Genomic DNA, 19,643 nt, shown 5'->3' with positions numbered 1-19,643 from the left:
ACCTTACTCGTACGATTCGGTCGATGCTGAACGAAGCTGGTCTTCAGAGCGTCATCGATACAGTCGGGGATCCTCGTTCTCGACGGCAGGTACCCTCCCATCCTCATGGCCGCAAGATGAAGGGCAATATCCACATCCCTGGAATCCGCGATCGAGGGTCCGAGCAGTACGAGGGCTTGATGGCGCGCTTGGGCTGGCGATGCCGCGTCTGGGTGCCAGCAGTGCTGGTTCTTTTCGGGCTTGTGTTTTGTGTGTGATTGTGCAGCTTCTCGCTGTGGACTGTGTACCTGCCGGTTCAGCTTGTTCCTGCTTTGTTTTGCTTGAGGCACTTTTTATCTTCTGCCAGTAAATCCTATACTAGCGCTGCATCCTGACACCCTCCGCTTCATCTGGTATTTGGCGGACATCATTGCTCAGCGCTCGATGCCTCTTGAGGATGCGGCGTTTGGTCGGCACTTCGTGCCTGATGACGGACCTGCTGCTGAGGTCTTGGCTCGCAAACGCGCCGCCACCTATCAGCGCCTCACCATGCAGCTTACGCTGGAAGCGCTCTTGTCTGGTGCGAGGCGCATGACGCCCTTGCGGGCGCAAGCACTTCTCGAGCCAGAGGACAGCTCCTCCTCGGACTTTGTCGAGTCGCCCGAGGAGGAGTCTTCGCCGGAGGTCTCCGACTCCGATGGGGGAAACACTTCGAGTGGCGCCGACGATCGGCGCGGAGCTGGCGAGGCGTCTCCGTCCCTCACTGTGACGTCGGGTGCCTCCGGAGAGCTCGACACCACTGGGGTGCTTGCTGCTGGTCCGAGCTCACCTGCTTCCTCCCCGGCATCGGTCGGGTCACGCCGGTCCTTGGGCATTGCCGCGGCGTCGCCGCCGTCACGGGCGGCTACCACTGACTTGGCTACCGCTGACTCGGAGGCTAGCGAGGAGGACTACCTCGAGCGGTACCGTGTTCATGTGTCCAGCCTCCCTCCGTCCGCTGCCCCTGGCGGACCCCCGGGCAACGCCGGCTCCTTGTCGCGGCGGCTGCCCTTTCTCCGTCCGCGGCCGCCCGCTTTGTGGCGGCAGCGGACGTCTCGACTGACAGTGGTCAGTCGGCTGCCTCCGGGTATCGCGTCTAAGGGATTTTATTCCTCCTGCGTGCTCCTGCTGCTTGTTGCTTGATTGCTTGACCCTTCGGCTGCTTGTCTGCGCGGCTTCGCGCTTGGGCTGGCGATGCCGCGTCTGGGTGCCAGCAGTGCTGGTTCTTTTCGGGCTTGTGTTTTGTGTGTGATTGTGCAGCTTCTCGCTGTGGACTGTGTACCTGCCGGTTCAGCTATGCCATGACTACTCCTCCTCGAGCGTTCATCCCTCTTGCCATCTCGACGGACGGTACCCTGCATCCTGACACCCTCCGCTTCATCTGGTATCTCGCGGACATCATTGCTCAGCGCTCGATGCCTCTTGAGGATGCGGCGTTTGGTCGGCACTTCGTGCCTGATGACGGCCCTGCTGCTGAGGTCTTGGCTCGCAAACGCGCCGCCACCTATCAGCGCCTCACCATGCAGCTTACGCTGGAGGCGCTCTTGTCTGGTGCGAGGCGCATGACGCCCTTGCGGGCGCAAGCACTTCTCGAGCCAGAGGACAGCTCCTCCTCGGACTTTGTCGAGTCGCCCGAGGAGTCTTCGCCGGAGGTCTCCGACTCCGATGGGGGAAACACTTCGAGTGGCCCCGACGACCGGCGCGGAGCTGGCGAGGCGTCTCCGTCCCTCACTGTGACGTCGGGTGCCTCCGGAGAGCTCGACACCACTGGGGTGCAGTGCTTGCTGCTGGTCCGAGCTCACCTGCTTCCTCCCCGGCATCGGTCGGGTCACGCCAGTCCTTGGGCATTGCCGCGGCGTCGCCGCCGTCACGGGCGGCTACCACTGACTTGGCTACCGCTGACTCGGAGGCTAGCGAGGAGGACTACCTCGAGCGGTACCGTGTTCATGTGTCCAGCCTCCCTCCGTCCGCTGCCCCAGGCGGACACCCGGGCAGCGCCGGCTCCTTGTCGGCGGCTGCCCTTTCTCCGTCCGCGGCCGCCCGCTTTGTGGCGGCAGCGGACGTCTCGACTGACAGTGGTCAGTCGGCTGCCTCCGGGTATCGCGTCTAAGGGATTTTATTCCTCCTGCATGCTCCTGCTGCTTGTTGCTTGATTGCCTGACCCTTAGGCTGCTTGTCTGCGCGGCTTCGCGCTTGGGCTGGCGCTGCCGCGTCTGGGTGCCAGCAGTGCTGGTTCTTTTCGGGCTTGTGTTTTGTGTGTGTTTGTGCAGCTTCTCGCTGTGGACTGTGTACCTGCCGGTTCAGCTTGTTCCTGCTTTGTTTTGCTTGAGGCACTTTTTATCTTCTGCCAGTAAATCCTATACTAGCCCTGCATCCTGACACCCTCCGCTTCATCTGGTATTTGGCGGACATCATTGCTCAGCGCTCGATGCCTCTTGAGGATGCGGCGTTTGGTCGGCACTTCGTGCCTGATGACGGACCTGCTGCTGAGGTCTTGGCTCGCAAACGCGCCGCCACCTATCAGCGCCTCACCATGCAGCTTACGCTGGAAGCGCTCTTGTCTGGTGCGAGGCGCATGACGCCCTTGCGGGCGCAAGCACTTCTCGAGCCAGAGGACAGCTCCTCCTCGGACTTTGTCGAGTCGCCCGAGGAGGAGTCTTCGCCGGAGGTCTCCGACTCCGATGGGGGAAACACTTCGAGTGGCGCCGACGATCGGCGCGGAGCTGGCGAGGCGTCTCCGTCCCTCACTGTGACGTCGGGTGCCTCCGGAGAGCTCGACACCACTGGGGTGCTTGCTGCTGGTCCGAGCTCACCTGCTTCCTCCCCGGCATCGGTCGGGTCACGCCGGTCCTTGAGCATTCAGCGGCTGCGGCGTCGCCGCCGTCACGGGCGGTCCTCGGCTACCGCTGACTCGGAGGCTAGCGAGGAGGACTACCTCGAGCGGTACCGTGTTCATGTGTCCAGCCTCCCTCCGCCCGCTGCCCCCGGGCGGAGCCCCGGGCAGCGCCGGCTCCTTGTCGCGGCGGCTGCCCTTTGCGTCTAACGGATTTTATTCCTCCTGCCGCTCCTGCTGCTTGTTGCTTGATTGCTTGACCCTTCGGCTGCTTCGATGCCTGGTCTGCTGACGGTTGCCAGCAGTGCTGGTTCTTTTCGGGTTTTCAGTGTTTTGTGTGTGTTTGTGCAGCTTCTCGCTGTACAAAACCCGGACTCCGGGTGACCGTACCCGGGCCGTAGTACGGTCCGATCGCCGGACTCCGAGTCGGCGAATGCAAAACTCAGAGTAGAGGTCTTATGGATGTCCTTCTGAATAGCGTTGCGTAGTGTGCCCAGTTTAGTTAACCTGGAGAAAGGGGTTAAGATCTAGGTTAAATCCATAGATGACCCTAGCTAAAGATTCCAGTTATCAATTTGTACCACAACCATCGCTTTTTTTTAACTGTCAACAACTCGTTCCATCGATGCATTCATGCGGTTGCCATGCTATGCAGAAAGAATGCAGATCTGATGCGTATGCGAAGGTTGCGTTGCAGTCATATGAGATTCCAGCAACAGAGATATTGCATGAGCCGCTCATGCAATATCTCTGTTGCTGTCAATGCAGGAAATCAACAACATGAAGCGTACAGTATGAAATCATTTATTGCATGAACTTCCTAAATTCAAGCGAAAGCTCACGATATTTGTGTCCCCTTCAGGATTCATGTCTCCAATCCTTGGTGACTACAGATGAGCTCACTGGAATCTGCATAGCTTGACACATGCACAGGAAGCGGTGACGTTAGCCCGTTGGAATATCCTTCGAAGTTTACCTTTGCCTGTTCTTGAACATATGCATGTTACTATGAAAAGATGCTGTATGTTAATCATATGTAGCGTTGTACATTACATTTGGATTCGTTATCATTGTCCTCGTTGAACACACAACAGGAAAGCTTTCAGCAACACAATCTTGCTGTCTCAGAGATGTTCAACAGCGAGCAACAAGAGCTAATAAAGAGTGAGGGTGAGCTAGGTGTGCAGGCTGCCATGAGTCTATGCTGACAGGATGATAGTTGATGTTATGTTGTCAGTCAGATGGAGAGGCAGAGGTTCACGGGAAGGAAGTCGGGCGAGGCTGCGCACGCCATGTGTACGCTGTGTGGAACGCCCTGCCAGGGCGCCGCTCGTCGGCTTTTACCGAGATGTCGAACCGTTGCGATTTAGCTATTCAAACGCTATTCAGGCCCTGAATAGTGACATAGGAAACTATTCAGAGCCTGAATAGTGTCTGAATTCAGAGCTGATTTAAGTAAAACTTTAGTACCTACGCTACGCAATTCAGGGCTTCCATAAGACCTCTACTAGTGTAACATTGAATGGTAGCCCCGCGAAATATTGAATTAGCTTAGTTAAAAATATCGGGGATGGCGATGCCGGGGGAGAGAGATGGGCAGGCTGGAGGGGAACCGAGAAGAAGGGAGGCGAGGAGGAGCGGACGAGGAGGAGCGAGTCTGAGCACGAGACCTTGAGCAAGCAACCAAGTGGCAGGGTGCGAAGAACGAACGCGAGCTGGCCGACATTGAAAGTGTTGGTTTGCCGAGAGTGCGGGCGAACCGAAGCATATGGCTAGTTCAAGAGTCTCCCGGACGTGCTGGTCGCCCACTCGTCTGGTCTTGTTGGGTTTATTCATTGAGATGCATATGGTCTACAGTGACAAGTATGACGACCTAGTCTTGATTGAAAGACCCTGGGGTTACTGGAAGCTGCAACCTGTGCTTGGATGGGACAGCCTGCAAGTGCCTGATAGCAGCGGCAGGTCTTTGAAGCTGAGGTACTTGGAAGCATCATCCCTGCAGCACCCGACTTTGACTCTCCGAATGGCAGGAACGGAAGATTTCAGGGAGTCCTTCAGGAAGACAACACCTGTACAAGAAAGCCTTGCGTGTGGTGGGACGGACAGGACAATCAGACGTTTGTGTCCTTCAATGCTCGTGGAAGGATCACAATCCCTCAATTCTACCTTCCTGCTGTGCAGTCATTTACTGTCGAACTTCTTGTCTCTCTGAGATGTACTAGGTTGGCAATCGTTGCCTGTTCTCACTGCGATGTTGTTCAGGTCCCACGCATGATGGTGCTGCGACTCAAAGCATTTTTCGCCTCCTCAACGAGTCGACAGTGTTCACGTAGAGGGAGTGTCGTCTTCTCAAGGAGATGAAATGTTGCATGCAGGCCTCGGATCTTGATAGAGGGCAATGAGATAGCAGCCTACGTCAACCTCAACGACCCCGAGCGAAACAGCTCTTACTTCATGAAGATGGACTCGGTGAGCCGTTATTTCCTTCCAAACGCTCAATCAACATTGAAACATGTTTCATACAAGGTCAGGGCAGCGAATGGCAATTCAAGCTTTCCTGCTTCATCTTGGCATCATGTTGCTCTGATATTCAACGGAACTCATCTCAATCTTCACATCAACGGCACTTTGAGGTAGAGAAACATGGCATTCGACAATGTGCTGACTAAGGTTTTGCTAGACAAAGTCGTTTTCAAGGTAATCTCATGCAGTTTGGTGGTCCTTGTTCAAAGCAGCGACAAGAGTCGAAGTGTATCCGAGCGAGGTATGAATGAGATCGGTCGTTTTGCAGGCATGACAGTCCATCTTCAGGGGCATAGCAGTTGGCGAAGGATTCAACGGCAAGCTGGCTCGTTTAGCGGTGTATATCAGACGCTCCATGCGTTGCAAACGAGGCGTGTGTGAGAGGATGATTATCAGGTGTATGATAGCGAAGTATCGGAAGACGCCTTGATCGAGCATTGGAAAACGTTTGAAGGTGCGGGATACATCTTATCATGAAACCTGTGACGCTGCTCTAGATATCTACGGGCAACCTCTAAACGAGCCATCCAACTCCTCCAAGAAAGGAGTTTTCGCGGAATGTGATCAAGAGCTAGGCAATGCTGCGACCAGCGAGTTTGCTGTCGCGCTGGTCGCGTCCGGTTGCTCCATAGCAGGGATGTTGGTTCTTGTCGTTGCTGCCATCCTCCACTTGAACTGGTGTGCCTGCTGACCCCTTGACGACTAGCTGAATTCCAGCAGGTCCAACTTAGCGCATGGCAACAATCAGCTCGAGAAGAATGTTCGAGAGCTTGCTATCCCTGAGCACTTTCCTGTGCTTCATGCCCATCCGGTCTACCCCACAGCTTTCTTGGCCGTTCTAGCAGGATTGCTTGCTGTCTCTTACTCGTCTGATTGGTTTCTTGTTTCTACTCGAGACGTCAACATGTATAATGGTGGTTGCAGGTATCGCTATCCTTCTTTCGCTTCTCAAGATGGGCGGACGGTCAGCGGGATGCACTATCTGTTCTGGGGCTTTTGTGAGAGCGGAGGGTCTTTGCTGCTGTTGGCTTGCTCAGGTTTTCCTCCTTGTCTTTCAGCCTTCGATTGACCTTTGACCTCTGTCTCTCTCTCTGTCGTAGATTACCTCAACCCCACCGGAGCCGGCGCCATTGTTCTTCTCATAGTTTGCTGGAGTGCAGTCTTCGTCTGCTTCTCTGCCGACTTGGCTGGAACGGGAAGAAGTTCTTTGCCGCTCTTCTTGGGTCTGTGCAACCAGCCTCTGACCTTTGAGTCCTTTCGCCTCCCACCCCCCGTCACCCTCATCGACGACGGCAGCTGCGTGCGTGGCGTCGGTTACCCGCTCGTGGCCATCGCGGTTGGTGCAGGGAGGGAGCAGGTAGGGATTGACGTTTGCGATGGTGCAGGTCTTGTCGTTGGTCCCTGCCTACGTGCTGAGCTCGCTCCCCTCTCACAAGATTCTCATCGACAGCAACTTCTCCCTCCCCCACCAGCTCTCAAGGTTGGAGTCCATCAAGGTGCTGCCAACTCACGTAGCCACAGGAAAGGCAAACAAGTGGAGCAAGGCACACTTGAGGAGACCGCTGCGATGCTCAGTGCAGGAGCGAGCACGAGATCGGACGCGCGTCCGTCATGGTCATGGAGATGGCTTCTCCTCCTCAAGCCCTGGTGGTCGTCTGGAAGAGCTCCGGGCGTCGACAAGTTGGATGAGACGAGCGTCTTCGAGAGATCGAGCAGGAGCCGAAACTTGCGGCTGCTTCGAGTGAGGAGAGGAGATGCTTGGCGTGTATGACGCATGCTCAGATCTGGTTCTTCACGGTTGCGATCAGCAAGAGAGCCTTGTGGATCGGGACAGTAGCGATGAAGCAGGTGAGGGTGGCTCGTCCCTTGGCCTCATGCTGATCTCTGCTTGTAGACTGATCTCAACGGCGATCAACGGCTCTGCTTCGGAGCTCTGCTAGACATGGTCAGGTGAGCTGGCACACTCGATCAGATGTCATCGGCCTCATGTTGAGCAGCGTCTGCGCCATGGCCGTCATTATGTGCGTCTCTAAGATCTCAGATTGGCCGACTCAGCGCAAGCGCCTCTCGTCCTTCTCTTCCAGTCGCTCGACCTCAGCCGACGAGGCGTCGTCGTGGACGTCAGAAGAGAGACGATCAGAGCAGGAGGATGCAATTGACTCGGAGCTTGAGATCTCACAAGAGAGGCAGACGAGGAGTGCAAGGTCGGAAAGAGATGGCAGGTCTTCTCCATCGCACATGCTGAGCAAGACCAACACCGAGTCTCAAGCATCGGATGAGGAGGAGCGAGTGTGGATCAACAAGTTCTACCGCGACGAGGTTCTCATGGAGGTCGCTTGTTCCTCGTTTGCGCCTCTCCTCAAGCCCTGCAGGAGCTCATTCGCATGGGGTATATCGTCTGGCAGGAGCCCATGAGGTCCCTCCAGTCTCGCTCCCACCAGCTCTCACGCACTGCCAGGCTGACCGCACAGGCTGTTCATGCCGTGAACTTCCGGGTGGCTCGCAGCCTGAGCTTCCTCGTCCTCGTCTCTTCTTTCCTCGCCATGCTCGGCTTCGTCACCATGAGGTTTGCGAGCTCGAAGCCCTCGGGAGCTGACGGGCGAGCAGGCAGGACGAGTCCGTGTACGCCCTCAACTGCTGGACCACCGCGCTGGACCTTCCGGTACGACGAGCGGCTGGTGTGCGGAGCTGAGGAGCTCCTAGTGGCAGAGCTGGGAGGATGTAGGAGAGAAGCGGCTGATGTGCCCGAGGAGATGCGAGGAGAGAAACTCGCTCCTCCTCCTCCTCGACGGATTTCTCTCGGGGAGTCCCGAAGCCTCTGGTTCCCCTCTCGGTCAGCAGCCGGTCTGGGGTTGGAACGACGTCTTTGGCGGGCCGAGTGCTGCTGGGGGAGTGCAGGGATATGCGGATCGAACGGCTCTATGCCGGTGAGTCGCTTGCGGGTGTGGGTGTGTGGGGGTGAAGAGCTGAAAAAGAGGGCAGAGGAGCGCTTCACTCGGGGATCCTGGGGAAGGAGGGAGGGAGCAGCCGATGCTTCACGCTGAAGCTGTCCGAGAGAAGGTCAGGGCTCTCAAGCTGTCATTCTTGTTGTGCGTCTCAGGTGCAGCAGGTCGGAGTATGCCGGCTCTCTTCGTAACGGAGTTGAGAGTCTGAGCCTTGACCTGAGTCAACAAGACGACGCCAGGTGAGGATCGCTGTCCTCCTCTCTTCTCACCTCCTTGTCAGGTTCAGCGTTGAGTTCGAGGAAGCTACCAAACCTTGTCCCTTCGCTCTACGATGGCATGCCGCCGCCTGTGTCATCCCGATGATGAGCGCCTTCGTCGCGTTTTCTCTGCCTCCGCTGCTGCTGTGGATCTTCTTGCTCTGCGGCTGCTTCTGGATGTATGGCTGGCTGGGACTCTTCGCCTCCATGCAGACGCTCTCGGCTCTCGGGCTGAGAGGGAGCGAGGGAGAGATGCAGGCGCAGTTGATGCCCCAAGGTTTGATTTCTCCTCTCCTCCACCTCCTCGCTCTCTCTCCTGCTCTCTACCTCCTCGGACCTGCGTGGGTCCTGCGCTGCCCCCCATGGCTGTGGCACATCCCCTTCCCCCTCAACCAGGTGAAGCTGCTTGTCCTCAGCCTCCCCTCACTGTCAGCCTGCAGCGCCACTGGTCGCAAAGACTCCCTGCGCCTGCCAGGAACCCCAAGGAGCTTCTCTCCCGCAACTTCGCGTGCTTTGCTCTTCCCATGCTCTTCGGCTGCAGTTTCCCGTCACTCCTTCCGGCCTGGCAGATTCTGCAGCAGGTGAATCTGCTCGAGAGGTAAGCTGCTTGTCTCGCTTCGCCCTCGCCCTCACCTGCTCAGTTCGGGATGGGTCGCAACTTTTCGAGCGTTTCTTGTGCTGGGCACAGACACTCTACCCTACCTCCTCGTCATCGGAGCCACACTGCTGGCTTGTCTTCCCCTTCTCGTCTACTGCCTTTATCTTCTATACCGGTGGCAAGCACCTCCTCCTCCTCTTCCCGCTCCTCCTGCTCCCGCTCCTCCCGCTCCTCCTGCTCCCGCTCCCGCTCCCGCCGCTGCTCTCGCTCCCGCTCCTGCCTCTGCCTCTGCCTCTACCTCTGCTCCTGCTCTTCCTGTTCGTGTTATCGAGCATTATCTTAATTCCTTCCGCGCTCGTTGGTCATGGTAGATTGCAGGGGTGGAGAGCTCAAGCGCTTCTTCCTCATGTACTCCGCTGTTGCTCTCGCGTTCCTTGCTGTATCCGTTTTGGTGAGCCTCCTACCTTCTCTTGCCACCTGCCATCACCCCAAACCCTCGCTGTCTCTCTCTCTCACCTTCCCTCGCTTTCTCTCTCTCTCACCTTCCCTCGCTTTCTCTCTCTCACCTTCCCTCGCTGTTGGCTTCTCACGTTCATCAGGTGCGCAAGTACTACTCCTTCAACCTTCGCGGCTACCTCATCTTTATCGCCCTCGTCCCCATCACTGCCCACGACCGTCACCTCTGCGCAGGTTCACGTCTCTCCCGCGTGTTTCTCCCTCACTCCTCGCAGCCCTGCAGGGGCTGCTGCTGGGCTTGTGCGTGCAGGAGATCGCGGGAAGGGGAGGCGAACTGCCGCTGTGGGAGGAGACCTCAGGCCGCCTGTGATAGGTGGTGCTGTACATTAATGAAGAAGCGGAGACGAAGAAGAGGAGGGAAGGGTGACGGGTTTATTCTTCTCGAGCAGATATTCTCATTCTCAACAATCTCGATGTAGCGAAACGATTCTTCGCTCTCCCTCCTCACTCATCACCTCCAGCTCCACCTCCTCCCTAGCAGGACCCACCAGTTTCTGCTGGATCTCGCTCGCTGTTGCGCTCTCTACGTCTTTCCCTCCCACTTTCATCAGCTGCTCCCCCACCTTCACCTTGCCCGACTTGCGCGCCGACCCACCTTCAGGCAGCGACAGAATCTTCCACCTTCCGGTGGCGGACCCCAGGCCCAGCAGAAGGGAGCAGAAGCTCGGCTTCTCCGATGGTATGTGGGCAGACGTTGCGGCAAGAGGAGAGGACAAGAGAGAAGCAGAAGCTGCAGCGACTTGTGTCGCACGCTCAAACATAGGATGTGCATGCGATGCTGCGAGTTCCTGTAAAGTTTTCTCCTCGAGCTTGACCTGTTGGAGCTCTTCTCGCTCCTTCATCTTCCTCCTCCCCTCCTTCAACTTCGCAGATCGAAACATCGACTGCACTTGCGCCCACAGCAACGCTTCCTGTGCTTGCCTCCTGCTCCGTTCCAGCTCGACCTCGTTTGGAGACGCCTTATAACCCAGATGGCCAGATTCCTTTCCCTGTTGCTGTTGCTGTTGCCGTTGCCGTTGCTGTTGCTGTCTCGCTTCATGTTGTAAGACATCCAGGTCGTCTTGAAGCAAGTCGCTGTGATCAAATAGGGCAGGAGCATACGTCTCGTTTGCGCACCTCATCCACAGCAGCTCCAGCCGACGCTTCCTCGCTGCCGGGAAGCTTTGATATTCGCTTGAGATCCAAAGCGAGTGACTTCGCAGCTTCTGCATGGCAGGAAGCAGAGGGCAGAGACTGAGATCAAATGAGTCGAAGGAGGAGGAGACGACGAGACCGAGTCCCGACAAGGCTGCCTCCACATCTGCCATGTCTCTCGAGAAGGGAACGCCTCCCAGTTTCATCAGGGAGTGGAAGAGGAAGAGACCCGGAGGCTCAGAGGCGGCAGGCGCGTTGACGCTTGCTTCAAGCACCTGCTGAAAGAACTTGTGCGGGTGACAGCAGAGGGGAAGCAGACGCTCTCCTCCTCGCACCCGCGACACGTAGGTCCTTCTCCTCCACGTGTTGTTGAGCAGCAGCGCAACTGCGAGGTCCGAGGGAGGAAGGAAAATGTGGTGGGCGGGGAGCAAACAGGCTGACTGGAAACTTCTACCGGTGAGAAGCGCGCGAGGTCTGCGAGAGACAATGAGGGACACCAGGGAGGGAGAGACTCACCTCCAAGTAAGAGCGAGCCAGTGACGAAAGGCCTCGCCGTCTCCCTCTCCTCCTTCCTCTAACTTGTCGTGCGATATCTGGGAGATCCAGACCTCGTTCCATAAGCCCTTAGCCTGCAGCCCCTCTACAGCTGCACCATGCGAGTGCCAGAAGCGAAGCGAGTCGAGGACGGCGACCTCGACTGTAGCAAGAGGATAGCACATCTTAGCTGAGATGATGAAAGTAAGCGACGCCTCCTCCTCCTCTGGCGTGAGAGCGACGGTGAGGAAGAGAAGTCTTGCACTAGAGACCAGACGAACAGCTGACCTGAGCAGCTAGTGAGCATGCGAGAGTTTCAAACGGTCTTGACCTTTCAAAGGATGCTCCCATCCCCTCCAGCTGCTCCTCCACCTCTCTCCGGTGTTTCTCATCTGGACCATGCTGAAGCAGGCGGGTGACGATCATCGAGCTGACGTTGGAGACAGCAGGAGGAACAAGTAGAACTTCTGGATACCGCAGGGGAAGTAGAGGAGCCATCGACTCTTGTATCATCACCGTCACGTTTCTCTGCGACAAGACGTAGGCCAAGTTTCTCAGCTCCTCCGCCTCTATCACACTCCCTTCCTCCTCCTGCACCACCACAACCTGAGCCTTCGGCATCTCCAGCTCAGTATCTCCTCTCATCAAAGTGGGCAAGTACAAGACCTCTGCATGTTGCGAGGAGGCAGTAGGAGGAGAGGAGGGGGAGGAGGAAAAGGAGGAGGGGGAGGAAGAAGAGGGGGAGGAAGAGGAGGGGGAGGAAGAGGACGGAGAAATTACATCAGCAAACGACAGGCGACAGCCCAGCAGGCCACTCCCTTCCCACGCACGGGGAGTCACACGCAGCGAGAGGAGGCAAAAGTCGCAGGAGGGTCGCAAGAGAGTGACGGGGATGGCACTGCCTCGCTTCGATTCCACCTCCTCCGCCAACAGCTTTTGCTCGTCCCCTGCCCCTCCGCTCACCCTCCCGAAGGCAAGGACGAGGTCCTCTGGCCGAAGGCCTGCTTCACCTGCAGGCGAACCCTCCAGTACCTCCACCACCCTCGCGAGCACAGTAGGGACGAGCCCGTGCGGCAGCAGCAGCCCGAGGACCCGGTGAAGAACGCGCGAGCATTTTCTCTCGCTTCCGACACACAGAGCTCTGAGACAGCCGGTGGCGGGAGGTCTCTTGCTCTCATTGCGGTAGACGGAGCGAGGAGGCGGCTCAAGCCGCCAGCAATCGCATCCTCCAGCGCACGCCGGGAGCGAACACGAGGAAGCAGCTGGAGTTGCTAGGCTTGCTGCAGCCTCGTGCATGAGAGGAGCGAGAGTAGGCTCGAAGATGAGACTGATCGCTGCTGCCGACCAGTGGAAAGCTGAGGAGGAGAAGAGCACGCGCGGGTTGAGAGCTGAATGCGACACCGACCAGGCGACAAGAGAGACATGACGACGCCTTGCTCGCAACATCCAATGGGGCGAAGGAGGAGAGCTGGAAAGAAACACCACCACATCCCCTGCACTCAAGTTGCTCACGCTCAAAGAGATGAAACGACCCGAACCCTCGCTCGCGTTCCTCTTGCGTGACTTGCCTCGCCTCACCTGTCGGTGCACTCTGAGGCCCGACGGTTGAGCCGACAAGGCAGCAAAGAACAGCTGCATGGCGTCCTGCTCGTAGGCATTTGCATCCTCACAGTCGAGCAGGAAGACTTTGGTTTCACCTCGGAACTCTGTCCTTGTTGCAAGCGCTTCGTCCTCCATAGCGCGGCACGCAGACTTGATGCTGGTGTTGTGCGGTGCTACAAGTCTCGCTACCCGGCAGCATTCCAGCGCCTCAGCCGTCTGACCAAGAGCATGCTCCAGAACAGCAAGGCCGTGCCATGCCGAGGCCGATCGAGGGCTCACGGTCAAATAGAGCTGAAACAAGGCGGCGCCTGCCCGCCTGCTGTCGTCATGTGTCACCGCAGCGAGAGCTTGAGCCGTCTGATGGATCAGATCCTTCGCCGCCTCCTCCTTCATCAGCCTCATCATGAGCTGACTGACGTCTGCTGCCCCCACCACCTCGACGCTTCTGTTCACTAAGAACCCCACGGCCTCCTCCTGCCCCCAGAACAGTCTCAGATGCTCGCGCAGGCTCGCCAGGGCTCCATCGAAATCTCCTGCCTGCAGCTTGACAAGCGAGAGGTGCAACAGGAATTGTGCCGCATTGTCGTCGGGAGCTTGAGCACCCACCACCTTGAGGTAGCGAACTCTACGGAACTTCGTTTCCTCCGACAGGAGAGGGTCTACTTTGATCACCCCCAGCTCTTCTGTCAACTTTGCGTTGAGCAACTTGCATTCTTGGAGCTTTGCGTTCAGGGACGACACTTGGCCTCGCACCTCATCCTCCACATCAAGTCTTTTAAGGCTTTCGCGCTGCTGACATTCTTCTTCTCTCTTGGATTCATGCTTCAAAACGATTGCTTTTGCTTCGACGAGCTCGAGCTCGAGCTCAGCAATTCGCTCCTCAAGTCTTCTATTCTTGGCGAGCAGGCTCTCGACTGAAGGACAAGAGCTTTCACAAGCACAGGGAGCAAACAGAAGGCACAGGATCACAAGCACAGCAAGAGACGAATGCTGTCTCTGACTAGCACACTCCAGCAAGGCAGACATGGCTGGAGGGTCTCCGAGGGAGGCTGACGTTTATTCCCGACTACTTCAACGTCACAAGCGCGTTTCGGAATCTCAAGAACTCTTGAACGCTGTGCTCGCTGAAGTATCGGATTTGCAGGTACTGAAGGGGCATGAGAGGGAACCAGAGCAAAACAAGATGAAACCTCATGCGACGAGAAGTATCTCAACTTGGTCTGCGGGTCTGTGTACCTCGCCCCCAGCCCGGTCAGGTCACAATATTTCTTGCTGGGCAAGATGGACGGAGGAGCTTCAATGCTCGAATACCTGCAACGCCGTCAACCGCCTCAGTGCAGCCCACGGCTTCGAAACTCACGTGGCCACTTCCAATGACATCTTGTCGAAGCCTTCTGATTCAATGATCTTCTTCAAGCCTCTCGACTGCTTCTTCTTGGCCTTGTCATGCGTCTAGGGCATCTCAGAACCCAAGGAGCGAGCTTCACAGGCACAACCTTCATGGTGTGGAGTTTGAACGGGAGCTTGTGCGGCACCGGTACTGGTTCAGCAGATTCTTGCTGCGAAGACCTTCCGCGTTTCTTGGGCAATCCTTCCTTTGCTGCCTCTGTGGACCTGGGAAGCCGAACGCGGGAGCTGAGAAGTGGGACGAGCATGAGCGCTGAGGTCAAGGGAGGAGGAGGCGCTACCTGGCAATAGGAATCCACTCATCGTCCTGTGACAAGCCTCCGACGTAATGGATCTTGATCTGACCATTCTTGATCTTGATGACTTCCGCGTCCCACCACTCTCCCTCTGCCTCTACCTCAACTGATCCACCCTTCCCCACCTGCCACTCGCTCATTCCCTTCCCTCAACGTCCCCGTTCAATACCTGCATCCCCTCGATCGTGGCGTCAGATCCCATCACGAGTTGCTCACACGCCCGTCTGTACAGCCACGTCACAAGGCTGGAGGGTGAGGAGGGTGAGGGGGAGAAGGGGAAGGGGGTTAGGCATATTAGCCTGTACGAGACGAGGGTGGAGAGAGGTCGATGGAGAAGGGGGGAGGAGGAGGTGAGAGGAGTGGGGGAGGAGGGGAAAGGGGGAGCGGGGGGAGAAGGAGGAGGGAGGAGAGAAGAGGATGGAGCGAGGGAGAGGATCGTCGCACCATTACTTCGTGAGGGGTTGATTTCAGAATTGCTGGGTACATTTGAATCATACAGATTAACATTTCAAATTTGAGGTGCAGAACAATGACGAGGTATGGACGAGGAGCCGGCGTAGGCTTGAATCATGGGGTAGAGATGCTCGAGGAGCGTAGGCTTGAATCATGGGGTAGAGATGCTCGAGGAGCGTAGGCTTGAATCATGGGGTAGAGATGCTCGAGGAGCGTAGGCTTGAATCATGGGGTAGAGATGCTCGAGGAGCGTAGGCTTGAATCATGGGGTAGAGATGCTCGAGGAGCGTAGGCTTGAATCATGGGGTAGAGATGCTCGAGGAGCGTAGGCTTGAATCATGGGGTAGAGATGCTCGAGGAGCGTAGGCTTGAATCATGGAGATAGATGATGCTCGAGGAGCGTAGGCTTGAATCATGGGGTAGAGATGCACGAGGAGCGTAGGCTTGAATCATGGGGTAGAGATGCTCGAGGAGCGTAGGCTTGAATCATGGGGTAGAGATGCTCGAGGAGCGTAGGCTTGAATCATGGGGTAGAGATGCTCGAGGAGCGTAGGCTTGAATCATGGGGTAGAGATGCTCGAGGAGCGTAGGCTTGAATCATGGGGTAGAGATGCTCGAGGAGCGTAGGCTTGAATCATGGGGTAGAGATGCTCGAGGAGCGTAGGCTTGAATCATGGGGTAGAGATGCGCGAGGAGCGTAGGCTTGAATCATGGGGTAGAGATGCGCGAGGAGCGTAGGCTTGAATCATGGGGTAGAGATGCACGAGGAGCGTAGGCTTGAATCATGGGGTATAGATGCTCGAGGAGCGTAGGCTTGAATCATGGGGTAGAGATGCTCGAGGAGCGTAGGCTTGAATCATGGGGTAGAGATGCTCGAGGAGCGTAGGCTTGAATCATGGGGTAGAGATGCTCGAGGAGCGTAGGCTTGAATCATGGGGTAGAGATGCTCGAGGAGCGTAGGCTTGAATCATGGGGTAGAGATGCTCGAGGAGCGTAGGCTTGAGATTCTTCTATTGCTTCTTGGCTTTCTCATCAGGTTTCTCAGCATTTATTAACAACTCACAATAAAGGAAAATCTTGCAAATGTGCCTTTTTACAACGAACATTCTCATGTACAGGGAAAAAAGAACAGGAACAACAGAAGAGAGGAGGGCTCAGATGAAATGAAGAGGATGATTTCTTGCATGCTTGACATCATTGTGACTGGCGGTGACCCATTCGCCGCGAGGATTTTCTGGGTTGTGAAAAGAATTCGGACAAGATTCCGATTCTTCAAATCCCGTGAGAAGATGTCCAAATGTTGGAGGTGGACTCAACCGGTAGAAATTCCTTGAAGAGAAATCATCGTCCACAACCTTGTGTTCGGGTAGGAAAGAAGAGAAGGCTTGATTCGAAGGTGAGATGATGGCAGCGTTTGGCTCGAACTCAAAGTGACTGACAACATGTGACACTGCCTGTCTCGTCGTCTGCTCTGACTGACGATGGTTGCTCTCTTCGAAACATCTACACATGATCACGGCGTCGTCCCTCAAGCTCCTCTCCTCTCCTCCCGCGTCTGTATTCCTCACGCTTCGCTTCAGAATAGAGCAGGCGTTGGCGCAGATGAGCTGAGCTTCAAGCGCCTTGCTCGCGGTCTCGAACGTCAGGTACGCACAGACTCCGTCAGGAGACACGCGAAACGAGTGACCGCCGAGCTTTGAGAAGAGATGCTTGCGAAGATGGTGAACAGTCCACAAGGTGCTCCAATGCCTGATCGTGATCTGCGATGGAGATTCTTCGCTAATCTTGCATACTGGCCATACCTCATGCGAGTCTGCCGCGTCCTCTACCGCATTATGCTCCTCATTCTCATCCAGCGGCGAGGAGCTTGATGTCACGCTTTCAGAGGACGCGGTCCGAGAAGCTGAAAATCTTGCGCGAACTTGGGAGATTGCATTCTGACTCGCTACTTCAAACCCTTCTGGCTGTGAACATCCGGTAGTCATTGAAGAGATGGTGTTCTTGTCCTCATCAACTTTCTTCAAGGTTCTTTCTAAGCTCTTCAGCTTCCTAAATGGCCAACGAAGGATCCCTTGAGCTCGGCAGATCTTCTTCAAGGATGTCAGGCACATCCCCAGCTCTGCGGCGACTTGCTTTCCGGCAAGTGAAAGTAGTTACTAAGCTGATCGATCGTGATAGGTGTGGGAGGCATTCTGCTGAAGAGCCTGGCCTCTGACAGCTTGATCTCTTCTGTGCGTGATGACACAGCTCTAACGCAAGCAGCGAATCAAAGCTTACAGTCCAGGCAAACAAACGAGATCTGGTCGAACAAAGGTAGCAAGGTTGTCCTGTTAGAAGAGGAGGAGCAGGCAGAGGAAGACGGAGGGAGGGAGGGAGGGAGGAGCAGATTGGTCGTCAGACGAGGGCCCGAGGGAGGAGATGCAGGATCGGCAAGGAACTGGTGCACAAATGGCGGGTGAGGGCTTATATCGGACCTTTGAGGTTGAAATCCAAAACGATCGTTTTCATGTTCACACCCCGTTACTGCATCTGTAAAGGAGGGGTACTTTGGTCATCAGGACTCCATTATTAGCTTCGTTTAGTTCGATCATTGCGGCGTTTCAGATGAAGAGACAGATGGATAAGAACACAGCCGTTTGATCGTAGCATTACCCCCTTGTGGACCTCGAGAAATGGGGGTATGTATTCCCATGCATGACTAGCTTCGGTTTGAATGTGTAGTAAAAGTCAGCTATCCATACGTTGGATCGAAACATTGTGTTTCAGGACTTCTTGAGCATCGGATCATCTTATCTTCCAACGCATATTCCATGACAAACAGAGGGGAGGCGCAAAGCACGAAGAAGGGTGTACACAGAAAGTTGGGAAAGAGAAGAGTCAGAAGACTAGCTCTTATGCGTAGAAGAAGAAGTGAAGGGGAGAGCGAGGGACCAACAGAAGAAGAAGTGAAGGGGAGGGTGAGGGACCAACAGAAGAAGAAGTGAAGGGGAGAGCGAGGGACCAACAGAAGAAGAAGTGAAGGGGAGGGTGAGGGACCAACAGAAGAAGTGAAGGGGAGGGTGAGGGACCAACAGAAGAAGAAGTAAAGGGGAGGGTGAGGGACCAGAAGAAGAAGTGAAGGGGAGGGTGAGGGACCAACAGAAGAAGAAGTGAAGGGGAGGGTGAGGGACCAACAGAAGAAGTAAAGGGGAGGGTGAGGGACCAACAGAAGAAGTAAAGGGGAGGAGGCATTTTAGAAGAAACGAGGGAGAAGGGGGAAACTCAATAGCAGAGAAGAGTGGCAGAAGAGTGTCGATACTCCAATTGATAGCAAGAACCAAACATAATTGTTGCCAAGTGAATCTGACAGTTAATAGAATTTTTGAGAGTAAGATGGTGTTGAGATGAAAGTGGAATAGCAGAAGCCTATTGCAGTCTGTGCTGAAATCGTAGCTAAGGCAGAATACTTTCGATGCGAGATAAAACATGAAGGACTAGCACAGATGTGACAAAAGGGAACCTCGATTACACAGAACCGCGTTAAAGGAGGCTGGCAGAGTTTGATTAAAGTTTGTGCTCTAACGTAATACAAATATGCGAGTATCGCATGCGTTGTTGATGGAAGTTATCCTAGCGCTCACTCACTCAGCCAAGTTAGTTGAGCTTTGGTTTCAACATGGCCATGTTTATTTCTGAAGGTAGTGTAAGGTGTAGATTTCCTTGAGGATCGGTTGCTCCTCTACCTCTTCTAAAGCCACTTGAAGCAGCGCTGGATCTTTCTCCCGCAGCACTCGTTCATGATGAAGCCCGTCGCTGATGTTGTGGATGATGAGGCCTAGTACCTTCGTGTAATGTCTTCGGGACTTCTCCTTGTGAATTCCGAGCTCGTCACAGAACTGTTGTATTCTGGTCGAATAGTCCCCGTTATCGATGAAGTCAAATATTCTGCCAAGAAGATTTTGACACGATGAAGAACTTTTCTCTATCAGCTCTTCATACTTGATTAACAACTTTGGCCCAGGAAAGTCTTGGTAAGCCTTCCAGTTGATTATGATATTTTCAATCACCTCGCTTAGTCCCATGGCGTTGTAAGAGAAGTGACGAATGTGCCTCAGAACAGATTCGATGGGATTTCGGATGATGAGGATGACTTTTTCTCCTGCAACGACCTGAGAGAGGTCGATCCTGTGCTTCTTCACCAGGAAGGCTGGATACTTGTAAGGGTCTTTGATCCCTGACGCTGCGAGCACCGGCCTGTCTCCGACTGATGGCGACTCTGTAATGTTCTCCAAGATGTATCGCAGCCACGTATTGCCGCTCTTGGGAACCGAAAGGAGGTAGACTTGAGGCAGTCGCTGACCGGGAGGCATCTCAAGCACAGTGAGCCAGGCGGTGGTGTTGGACACCTCATAGATGACAGATCTGTCGTGCTTGCAGATGACTGTCAAGAAGCTCTCGACCTGATAGTCTCCCACGTGCTTGAGCTCGAACTGAATTTCAAACCGCATGTAGCTGAGGTCCTCAGTCCAAGTCTGTTCCTGAGAAAGT

General features: G+C 55.4%; 5 protein-coding genes across 5 annotated transcripts; 2 read left to right on the top strand and 3 right to left on the bottom strand.

Moving 5' to 3' along the window:
• Positions 1 to 23: 23 nt before the first annotated feature.
• GUITHDRAFT_108166 (hypothetical protein) lies at positions 24 to 2,928 on the top strand (the record flags this gene model as incomplete). The annotated part of the gene is made up of 7 exons (XM_005833055.1): positions 24 to 212; positions 266 to 293; positions 347 to 796; positions 1,279 to 1,790; positions 2,187 to 2,250; positions 2,385 to 2,819; positions 2,882 to 2,928. 7 exons carry the CDS (start codon positions 24 to 26, stop codon positions 2,926 to 2,928), a joined length of 1,725 nt encoding a protein of 574 aa, XP_005833112.1.
• Positions 2,929 to 8,528: 5,600 nt separating this feature from the next.
• On the top strand, positions 8,529 to 10,036 carry GUITHDRAFT_152533 (hypothetical protein). Its single transcript, XM_005833054.1, has 7 exons — positions 8,529 to 8,558; positions 8,600 to 8,972; positions 9,017 to 9,174; positions 9,218 to 9,349; positions 9,553 to 9,625; positions 9,774 to 9,864; positions 9,906 to 10,036. The coding sequence occupies exons 2-7, from the start codon at positions 8,679 to 8,681 to the stop codon at positions 9,998 to 10,000; spliced, it is 843 nt and encodes a 280-aa protein (XP_005833111.1). The 5' UTR covers positions 8,529 to 8,558; positions 8,600 to 8,678; the 3' UTR covers positions 10,001 to 10,036.
• A 4,121-nt stretch (positions 10,037 to 14,157) lies between these two features.
• GUITHDRAFT_152532 (hypothetical protein) lies at positions 14,158 to 14,887 on the bottom strand (the record flags this gene model as incomplete). Its single annotated transcript, XM_005833053.1, has 5 exons — positions 14,833 to 14,887; positions 14,649 to 14,788; positions 14,457 to 14,595; positions 14,321 to 14,412; positions 14,158 to 14,271 (listed from the first exon to the last, which is right to left on the bottom strand). Coding segments are annotated over exons 1-5 (505 nt in total), but the record flags the coding sequence as incomplete, so codon positions are not given.
• Positions 14,888 to 16,270: 1,383 nt separating this feature from the next.
• Positions 16,271 to 17,248, bottom strand: GUITHDRAFT_152531 (hypothetical protein; the record flags this gene model as incomplete). The annotated part of the gene is made up of 1 exon (XM_005833052.1): positions 16,271 to 17,248. A coding segment is annotated over one exon (978 nt), but the record flags the coding sequence as incomplete, so codon positions are not given.
• A 1,533-nt stretch (positions 17,249 to 18,781) lies between these two features.
• Positions 18,782 to 19,603, bottom strand: GUITHDRAFT_138595 (hypothetical protein; the record flags this gene model as incomplete). Its single annotated transcript, XM_005833051.1, has 1 exon — positions 18,782 to 19,603. One exon carries the CDS (start codon positions 19,601 to 19,603, stop codon positions 18,782 to 18,784), a length of 822 nt encoding a protein of 273 aa, XP_005833108.1.
• Between the last annotated feature and the right edge of the window lie 40 nt (positions 19,604 to 19,643).

Source organism: Guillardia theta, assembly GCF_000315625.1.
Source record: "Guillardia theta CCMP2712 unplaced genomic scaffold GUITHscaffold_32, whole genome shotgun sequence".
Lineage (NCBI taxonomy): Eukaryota > Cryptophyceae > Pyrenomonadales > Geminigeraceae > Guillardia > Guillardia theta.
Note: the sequence above shows the minus strand (reverse complement) of the source record. Positions and strands in the feature narration are given on the sequence as shown.